Source organism: Vombatus ursinus, unplaced genomic scaffold, assembly GCF_900497805.2.
Source record: "Vombatus ursinus unplaced genomic scaffold, bare-nosed wombat genome assembly UNPS02014798.1, whole genome shotgun sequence".
NCBI lineage: Eukaryota > Metazoa > Chordata > Mammalia > Diprotodontia > Vombatidae > Vombatus > Vombatus ursinus.
Genome location: NW_020954576.1, coordinates 46,107,014 through 46,117,685, shown reverse-complemented (window position 1 = coordinate 46,117,685; position 10,672 = coordinate 46,107,014). Strand labels below are relative to the sequence as shown.

The window sequence follows — 10,672 nt, the reverse complement described above, 5'->3', positions numbered from 1 at the left end:
AGTATTGGAACAAGGGAGCCTTCTCCCGCTGTATAAACTCCCCTGTTTGGCACACCTGGCCCCAGACTACCTTTCCAGAGGCATCATATATTTACCACCTGTCTGCACTCCGTGGATGGCTTTCTTGCTGGTCCTCACACAATTCATTCTTTCCCTACTTCAGTTCCTTTGTAATGGCTGTACCCCACGCCTCGAATGCCCTCTCCTAGTCATTTCTTCCCACCAAAGAAACTTCTATTCTTTAAAAAAAAATTCTCCTTCTTTCCTACTTATGTCACCAGGCATTATTACATTTTATTTTTCTACAATCAGATTGCAATGTGTTCAAATCAAGAAGCAATTATGAAGAGCCTGCTATAATGCGAGGCACTGTGCCAAGTGCCGAGGGTACGAAGGGGATAAAAAAAAGGGCCTGCCCTCAAGAGGCTCCCAAGTCCAACTGCAGCGCCAGCGCACAGACACTGTGTGCACGCGAGATAAAGCCCGGCGACGGTGTTTGAGGGCGCCTAACTAGGGCTGGTCCGGAAGGGAGTGGCTGCGCACAGGGTTTGGTTTTCGGAACTAGGTGGATGTGGAGGGCGCGGCGGGCTGCAGATGCTTCCCACACCGCCGGACACCTCGATGAGCAAAGGGTGGGGCTGTCTTCCTGTCCCGCCCCGCCCTCACAGGCTTTCGCCGAGAGCCCAGCGCGACGCCGGTGTCCTTGGCCCCCGCCCCACTCCTTCTGCCGGCGGTCCGGAGCCAGGACCAAAGACGTCCCTCTGCATTCCGCACTGCGGAGCACCCCACGGTGCATCCCGGCCGGGGGCTATCATGAGCCGCGGGCCCCGGAGTGCGCCTCCCGCGCTGGGGCTGCTCTGCCTGGCACCATCGTTGCTGCTGCTGCTGCTGCTGCTGCTGCCCTTGGCGCGCGGTGAATGGCCGGAGGGCGCGCGGGATTGGGGGAGGAACAGAGAGGGAAAGGCATACGCAGACTGAGGGGAAGGGTGCGTTGTCATGGCCACGGAGAGGCCCGGGAGGAGAGAGGACGAAGGATGGGTGGTCCTTGTCTGGAGCCTTCGGGACTCCCGCTGGCCTCCCCAGCAGAGGCTAACGGGAGGAAGTATCAAGGAAACCAACCAACCAAATACCGCCAATAAAAACAAGATAAATCCACCCCAGGTTAAACTGCTACACGACTAATAAAGATAGAAACAGATGCTTTGTGGAGCCCTCAGGAGGAAGTGATGGTGATTGGTGATGTCTGGGATGTCCTCCAATGGGGATTGTCATTGTACCAGAAGTGATCCGCAAGTGACTCTTTTTCTCTCTTCAGTATTTCTTCTTTTTCTCTCTCCATGTAGGTAACTGTGATGTCCCAGAAAAGTTACCATTTGCGTTGATGTCAGGGGATTCTGCTGGCCGGGAAAGCTTTCCTGAGGGTTACAGTGTGACGTATACTTGTCGACCAGGTTACCAAAGAAACCGTAATTTCCAACCTACACGTACTTGTCTTGCAGATGGAACATGGTCCAAGGCAACCAACTTTTGTGAAAGTTAGCATTCTTAAAACTGTTACTCTTCCCTTTTCCATTAATTTTCAAAAGAAGCTTTTACTCCCTCTATTCCTGCATTTAAACCCTTTGATTTTAAGTATTAGAGTAATGTACTTTTAGCACATAGATGAATTAAGATAGATGTCCTGGATGAAAACATGAAATTTAGCCATTCTGAAAAGGCCACTGACTATGTTATGTATCAGAATTTACTGATTTTTGCCAGAAAATTGAAACAAAACTTCAATTAAATTCAGTAAACATTAACTAAGTATTTAACATGCAAGGTCTTGGGGGTACAGAGACACTGAAGGAACTTTGCATTCTTCTGAGGAGATCTAGCACTTACTCAGATAATGAAATACAAGAATATCAGAAGATGAAGAGGGACATCAGGGAAAAAGTCAGGAAATCAGGAAAGGCTTCTCTAGGAGCCCCTAAGTTGAATGTTGAAGGAATCTAAGAATTCTGAGAGGTAACTGTGAGAAGAGGACCAGTATGAATACATGGTGGACAGAATGAGAGGCATTATAAAGGTTGCATGGACAGGACTTTGTAACTGATTGGCTTCAGAAGTGAGGGAGAGTAGAGTCAGTGATGATTCTGAGGTTGTGGACCTGGTGAACTGGAAAGATGGTGAAGCCTTCAACAGAAATAAGAAAGTTTGGAAGAGGGGTGTGTTTAGAGGGAAAAAGAAGTTCTGTTTTCATCATGTTAAGTTGGAATTACTTATGGGACATTTAGATGGAAATGTCCAACAGGCAGTTGTTGAAGCTCAGGAGAGAGCTTAGGGCTGGATTTAGAGGTTTAAGAATCATCAGCATAGAGATCATAACTGAACCTATGGAAGTTGATGATATTGACAAGAGAAAGAGTACAAAGAGAGAAAAGAGGATGACCCAGGGTACTGGCTCTGGAGTCAAAGGACTTCAGTTCAAATAGTCACTTAATCTTCAGAGACCTCACTTTCCTCATCTGTAATGTGAGGGGGTTGGATTAAATGGCCTCTGAGGTGTCTTCCAACTCACCTATGATTAGAAGGCAGGGCATGGATGATCAATTAGCAAGCCAGAAATTGCCTTTTGTGTACATACAGGATTACTTAAGTAGGAAAAAAGTAATGGATATTAGATCTTGGTATAACTACGATTTGTAGCATATATGTACTAATCATGGCCATTTGTAGTGGACTCCAGAAATAGTTAATGGGGGAACACAAAAAATGATGACCCTTCTAGCAACCTGATCATTAGCATCTTCAAACTTCTAAACCCCAGTGACCATATTAAAATTAATCATTAGCTTGGTCATACCATAGAACTCACTAACTCTTAGAATTCTAAAATCTCCAAGGTCTGACACTTTGACATTGTATTCTCTTGCCAGAACATTCCATCCTTTCAGTTTTCCCTCTCTTTCACTAACATTAAATCTACCCTTGACTCTTTGCAATTTGAAGGTAGCATTTTTGCTTTTTCTTTGTATCCTCGGGGCTTATCCTACTCCACACACATAGATAAGGGCTTACTAAATGCTTGTTAAATGTGACTTGCAGTTCCTTAACTCAAGAAATATCAAACACAAGGTCCTTTGGGTTGCAGCCCAAGTGTGGTAGGACCAGGTTAAAATGTAATTGGGAAATATTTAACAAAATAAGTAAAAATATAACAGAACATAGGTAATGGTAATACATAGTTTTCTAAGTCAGCATGCAGTTTGTAGGGGTCCTTATGTGTGGTTTAGTGGCCCCCCTCCTATTTGAGTTTGACACCATTGCCTTATCCCATCACTGTGCTCCCAGTCCATCTCTCATTCCTGCTTCCCTTTGCTCCCTACTCACCTTTGACCCCAGGTCTATCACTTTAATATTTCACTAGCTACTACTCCAGAATCCCTTGTACTCCTGACCTCTCAGTTGATTCAGCCTTTCTCCAACCGGTCAGCTCTCCGCCAAGTGATCCTGCTCTTACAGTGAGCATAGTTCCCAGTAAAACAGCCCCAGAACCTGCCTGTCAGCTTCTTCGTTCTGTCCTTTGTAAACATCTCCTCCTATTTCCTTCTGTGTCTTTTGTCCCCTACTTCTCCGGCAAGCATCATCCCCTCCAGCCTCCATCTTTATCTGATTGTTGCCTGTCTCATCATATGGTTTCTGAAACCTCAAGTCAAGGCCTTCTCAACAGCAATACCTTACATCTGATTTATGAACCTTAAAAATCCCATCTTCCTGTCAGGTATGACTCCATGCTAATGGTCCCTAAACAGTTAGTTGATTTATGATTTCTCAGGTATAACCTTTAAAACTCTGAAAATAGTCATATGTCAGTGAGCTAGTGAACCACAATGTCCTGAAACCATCTTAAAGTCAGTTGGGCCTCTGTCTTCAAACAGATCCTCTCAGTGTATTTATTTATGTTATTATAAATTTAATATAATATAACATAACACAACACTACACTACATCATATTACATTATATCATATATTATATCATATCATATTATATGAGGAGCAGTTTTCTCTCAGGTCATCAGAACAAGTCTTTGTTTTGCTTTTAACATTTTTATCTGAGGATGTGTGTTTCTTCTGACACTGTTCTTTTTCTGAAAAAAAAAATGCCCACATACAAAAGTACATTATACAGGAAAAATGACTAAACTGTTCATAACCTTTGACCCAGTGATACCACTATTGAGCATGTGTCTTCTTTCCTTATTAGAATATAAGCTCCTTGAGGGCAAGGACTGTCTCACTTTTGTATTTGTAGCCCTATGGCTGAGCACAGTGCTTGGCACCTAATAAGTAAGCCCTTAAAAAATACTTTTTCATTAATTCATTCATTCATTAGAATTCATATTTGATATGATGAGAGGACAAGTTATCACATTATAGTGACCTTTACTTCAGAGAACTTATGAAATATACAGCTCTTCCCTCAGTGCAGAGTACTGGTACATTGTTTTGCCTGACTCACTAAACCTGCTCTTCTTTGCAACTTCACTATTATTGTCTTTGGTACCACCATTCAGCCAGTCTCCAGTGGCTAGAATTTTAGGTTTATTTTCCAGTTGTCACTTAGTTCTCATATCCATATAGCTACTCCTATTGATTCAATAGGAGTGTCTTTTGCATGGTCCCTTCCTCTCTCTTTCCACTGCAACTATCTAGAATCAGGCCCCTATTATTATCTGCATAGACCATGGGTTTTTTGTTTGTGTTTGTTTTTGTTTTTGTTTTTGTTTTATTTATTTTAGTTTAGTTTATTTATTTAGTTTGTTTATTTAGTTTAGTTTATTTATTTAGTTTATTTAGTTTAGTTTATTTGTTTTATTTATTAAGACTAGGACTTCATATTTCACCCAGGATAGAAGTGTAGTGGCCACTCATGGGCCAGATCCCAGTACTGATTGACATGGGAGCTTTGACCAGCTCCATTCTAACTGGGCCAGTTCTCCCCTCCTTAGGCCATCTGGTGTCCTCTTCCCAGAGCCTGAATATCTTGGTGTTCGACTTTGTGTGGACACTTGATCAGCTCAGCCTACTGCAGCTCAGAACTCCCTAGTTACAGCAGTCCACTAGCGTCAGCCTTCCTAATAGCAGAAATTACAGCTTCAGACCACTGTTCCCAACCCTGCCTGGACAACAGCAATAACATCCCGTCTCTCCCCTTTCCAATCCGTACCTTATATCACTGTCAAAAACAAACAAACAAAAACCCCAATTGCTCCATTCTTCCTAGTTATATCATGCTTCTGGCCAATAATATTCAGTGGCTCCCTATTACCTACCAAGTAAAGTTCATCTTCCTTTTTTTTTTTTTTTGACATTCAAGGACCCAAACAATCTGGGTTTATGCAGCCTTTCTAGCACTAGCTCATATTATTTCCTTCCACATAGTCTAAGTTTGTTAAGCTCTTTGCCTTTCCGCCCCTGCTCTCCCACCCCCACTACCAGGGTCTTAAGTACCAGCTCTTCTAAGTGCTGAAACAAATATAAAGTTAAAATAAGACGCAGCCCTTATACTTATGGAGCTTGTAACCTAGTAGCTGAATAAGACACCAGCACAAATAGTTGTACTATACACAATATATGATAAGTATATTAGGGAATAACAAAGTGCCCTGATAGAAATGAAAGCAAGGAGGGAGAATTAGACAAGGTTTCATGGAGAAGGTGGCATTTGAATTGAGCTTTAACAGATAGGTTCTTAATAAATGTTTACATAATCTTAATTATTTATTTTGTTTTGGTTTGGTTTGGTTCGAGAAGAATTTTCTTTTTTTTAATAGTATTTTATTTTTTCCCAGTTGTATATCAAGATAATTTTTAGCATTCGTTTTTACAAGATTTTGAGTTCCAGATTTTTCGCCTTCCATCCTTCCTTCCCCACTTCTTGAAATGGTAGGCAATTTGATATAGATTATATATGTGCGATTTTGTAAAACGTATTTCCATATTAGTCACAGTTGTGAAAGAAAAAAACATCAAGAGGAAAAAAGCATGAAAAAAATAAAGTAAGTGAAAAAAAGTATGCTTTGATCTATATTCAGAGTCTATCAGTTCTTTATCTGGATGTGGGTAGCATTTTCCATCATGGGTTCTCTGTACTTGTCTTAGATCATCGTGTTGCTGAGAAGAGCTAAGTCATTTATAGTTGATCATCATACATGTTGCTGATACTATGTATGATGTTTTTCTGGTTCTGCTCATTTCACTTTGCATCAATTGGTACAGATCTTTCCAGGTTTTTCTGAAATCTGCCTGCATATCATTTCTTATTGTATAATAGTATTCTACTACATTCACATACCACAACTTGTTCAGCCATTCTCCAATTGATGGGCATGAGGAAGAGTTTTTAATTAGGGTCCACTGCCCCCAAATATCTCAGTATAATTATGACCCTGATTTTAAAAACTAATATGTGCTTCACATAATGTGAAATGGCAACTAATTCTCACTTTATTTCTTTTTTTTCACTTTATTTCTTACTAGAAAAACGGTGCCCTAACATTGGAGAGCTAGCCAATGGTCATGTTAATATCGAGGAGGACATTGTATTTGGTTCAACTATTACTTTTAGTTGTGATAAAGGGTAAGTTGCTAACTTTGATGTGTCATTATATTTATTATTATTGATAAATAACTGAAGAACCAAAATAAGGTTGAAATTTCTATTTTTAATTCTCTGTAGTCTACGGTTACTGAGGATCCTTTCTTTAAAAATTCTAAAACCTTCCTTTGCCAAAAATGTGAAGGAATAGGTTAATAGCTACTTGTATTCATATTAGGGCAGCCCAGAGTTCTTTATGATTTTTGTTGTTATGATCTCAAGCTAATTGTTGCACTTGTGTGTTATATATTTCATTGATCTTAACTGGTTCAGAATGATTTCATATTATAATTCATTTTTGTTATTATTGACCTTGTATTCTTACATCACCTATATTTCACAATATTTCCTCTCCCAATCCCACCCCACCCACACTCCCCTACCCCATGAAAGCCACCTCTTGTAACAAAGAATTAAAGAGGTAAAGAAAGCAGGTCAGCAAAACAATTTGTTTCATCAGATAAGTCCAACATACTAAATTATATGCAGTGATCTATATCTGTGGTCCTATGCCTTTGCAAAGAAAAAAGGAAGTTTATTTTCATATCTCTTCTTTGAGGACAAAATCGGTCATTATAATGTCAGCGATTCTGTTGCTCATTTCATTTATATTGTAATCATCATGTATATTGTTTTTCTGGTTCTGCTTACTTCATTTTTCGTCAGTTCATGTATCTTCCTTTGTTTCTCTGTAGTCCTCATAGTCATCATTTCTTGTAATGTGGTAATATTCCTTCATATTTATATACTACAATTTGTTTAGCCATTTTCAATCAATGGGTATCTACTGAGTCCAGTTTTTAGAGAATAGATAGCATGGGGAAGTCCTACATTTAAAGGACACAATTGGATTGATTTTCATTAGTTAAATCTTGGAAACTCAGTTAATATTGTGGGGATACTTAGAGAGTAAACTTGCATAAAGGCCCTCTTCTGAGATCTAGTCCACCATTTTCTCGTAATGTTTTGGTGTCAGGGAGATAGTATCCTTAGGAGATGGTTCTGGATTATACCTCCCATGATACTTTTGGAGCAGACTCCTTCACTGGGGGAATTTGCAATAGAATATAAACCAGGTTGTTCTTAAAAAAAAAGTTTTAGAACCTCTTTTCTCACTGTTGTCAAACTTTTCATTCATTTCCATTCAATCTGTACCTTCTCCCATACCTGGCATCACTCAACTTATTTTCCCCAATCTCAAGTTGAGAGTTCAGTAACTCTGGTCTCCTTAAACCTGTTACTGAAGTAAAGGTTTGTATTTATCTCAAGTAAGAAAGGACCCCAGAGATCACTTAGCCCAACCCATCCTTGAAGTATGGATCTCCTCAAATGGTCTTCCACTCTTCACTTTGAAAATGTACAGTACGAGGGAATTCATAATAGTAACAACTCACTTTTCTGTTGTGCTTTAAGGCTTACAGGTAAATTCTTTTGTAAAACTTGTATCAACATCCTACAGAATAAATAAGGAAGATAAGGAAGCTAAGCTCAGAGAAATTAGGTGATTTGCCCATGGATGTACAACTAACTAGAGTCAGGGTCAAGATTCAAACTGCTGTTCTTTGCCTTAGTGAGAACCATATCTAGAATCTTTTGTTCAGTTTTAGTTGCCACATTTTAGGAAGGATAATGGTTATTTTTAGCAAGCATTCAAAACAAGGTGACAGGAATGATGAAGGGCCTTAGATCATGCTATAATACAGTCAGAAGAAAGGAGTAGAGGGTGTTTATCTGGAGAAAAGAAGGCTTGGGGGAAGTCAGGAAGAAGGAAAAGGGTTGAAAAGGACAGTGCAGTAACTATCTTCTAAGTATTGTCTGGCAGCAGTCACTGTGGAGGCCTCAGGAAGTGATCCCTTGAAGTCCCAACTCCTCTTCCCCCTCTCTTCAGTGGGTATAGGAAAGTCCTGGTGGGAAGTAACCTGTCTAGTTGGAAATAATGAGATTAGCTTGTGAAGGTTTTAATATAGGACAAAGGTCCCAGTTCCACCTGGCTTCCTCTCTCTGAAAAGTTACAGAACTTAAAAAAAAAACTGAATTGCAGATAGAATTTATAAAATGCTATGAGCCCTGTTGATTTCCAAGAAGAGAGGGTAATTTCCTGGCCAGTTGAATTTAACAATTATCCACAGATTTCCTTCCTTTATCATCCTTTCTATAGAAAAATAAATAAGTAAACTCAGGATACTGAAGTAAGGGAGGTATAGCTCTCCCAATATTTCCCTCCAATTAACTTTAAAATAACACCTCAAATTGAATCATGGAATGGCAGAGCCAACAGCCAAAGATAATTTAGGAGGTTGGAAAGAGAACTCTATGACATGAGGGTGGAGGCTGACCCATGCGGATAAAACAACAATGGTGGGATGCCGGTGTAGTGACAGAAGCAGCTGCAGGTTTGGGTGCTGTCAAGTTAGTCGTGGTAAGGGGACTTGGCAGCTAGTTAGAAAGAGATTACAAGGGACTCCTGTTCTAGCGCTGAACAACAGGGCCAGACTTTATTTGGCAACTCCATTACCTATGTCCACTTCTGGATTATAGCTCAAGGGAGGAGAGGAGTACTTTCAGTCAAGAGGGAGTAGAATCCCTGAGCAGCAGTATCACTTCTGGCCCCAAGGGATCAGGGACTCTGAGAACAGTTTTGTTTCTGGTTCCAAGGAAGGAGGGCCATACGGAGCAGTATTAATTGCAATCTCAAGGGGTCAGGAGCCTTTCCTGGGTAAGGGCCAGTAGACCAAGAGAACAGTGACCACACTTTTCCCCAGACCACCTTGGAAGCACAGAAGACTTCAAGACCTCCAGAACTAGCTCTGAAAACAACAGTGTGAAAAGACCTGAAGCTTGAGACAGAGCGCCTCCCCCTTCAAGCTGAGAAGAGAGCCCAACACTAACATAAGGTTCCAAATCAAGAAATAGAGTGAAAAAAATGAGCAAACAACAAAAAAAGAACCTGATCATAAGAAACTACTATGATAACAGGGAAGACCAAAGCACAAACTCAGAAGAAGATGACAATGAAGTCAAAACAGCTACAAACAAAGCCGCAAAGAAAAATGTGAAGTGGATACAAGCTCAACAAGAATTACTGAATGAGGGACAGCTAGGTGGTGCAATGGATAGAGCACCAGGCCTGGAGTCAGGAGGACCTGAGTTCAAATCTGACTTCAGACCAGACACTTGACACTTACTAGCTGTGTGACCCCGGGCAAGTCACTTAACCCCAATTGCCTTGCCAAAAAAAAAAAAAAGAAAGAAATTCCTGGATGAGCTAAAAAAAAACTTTCTAAAATCAAATAAAAGTGGTAGGTGAAAAATTAGGTAAAGAAATTAAAGCAAAGGAAGAAAATTATTAAGACAACTAACACCTTCGTAAAAGAGGGACAAAAGGAAATACTCAAGAAAACAGAATTTGCCAAATGGAGAAAGAGGTACAAAAATTCACTGATAAAAACAACACCTTAAAAAGCAGAATTGGCCAAATGGGAGAAAAAGGTGTTTTCACTGAAGAAGTTAAATTCTAAGAATTAAAATCAGCAAGTGCAAGATAAGACTCCATGAGACATAAGAAATTATAAAACAAAACCAAAAGAAAGAAAAAATAGAAGACAATGTGAAATATCTCATTGGAAAACAACTGGCATGGAAAATAAATCGAGGAGAAACAATTTAAGAATTATTTGACTACCTGAAAGCCATAATAAAAGAAAGAGCTAGACATCATATTTCAAGAAATTATCAAGGAAAACTACCCTGACATCCTAGAAACAGAGAATAAACTAAAAATTGAAAAAAATCTACTGATAACCACCTGAAAGAGAACCGTAAGTGAAAACTCCCAGGATTATTATAGCAAAATTCCAGAGCTCCCAAGTCAAAGAGAAAATGTTTTAAGCAGTCAGAAAAACACCACTTAAATACTGTGGAGGCACAGTCAGGATCATACAAGATTGAGCATCATTAAAGGAGCAGAAGGCTTCAAATATGATATTCTGGAGGGCAAAAGAGTTCAGATTACAACCAAGAATAACCTA

The 10,672-nt window shown here is 40.0% G+C and overlaps 1 protein-coding gene across 1 annotated transcript in view; it reads left to right on the top strand.

The window, feature by feature from the left end:
• Positions 1-560: 560 nt before the first annotated feature.
• LOC114050009 (C4b-binding protein alpha chain-like) overlaps positions 561-10,672 on the top strand; it is a 58,310-nt gene continuing 48,198 nt past the window's right edge. Inside the window, exons 1-3 of the mRNA XM_027871521.1 lie at positions 561-913; positions 1,344-1,535; positions 6,527-6,626. Coding sequence (XP_027727322.1) covers positions 595-913; positions 1,344-1,535; positions 6,527-6,626 — 611 coding nt within the window. The 5' untranslated portion in view covers positions 561-594. The remainder of the gene's footprint in view (positions 914-1,343; positions 1,536-6,526; positions 6,627-10,672) is intronic.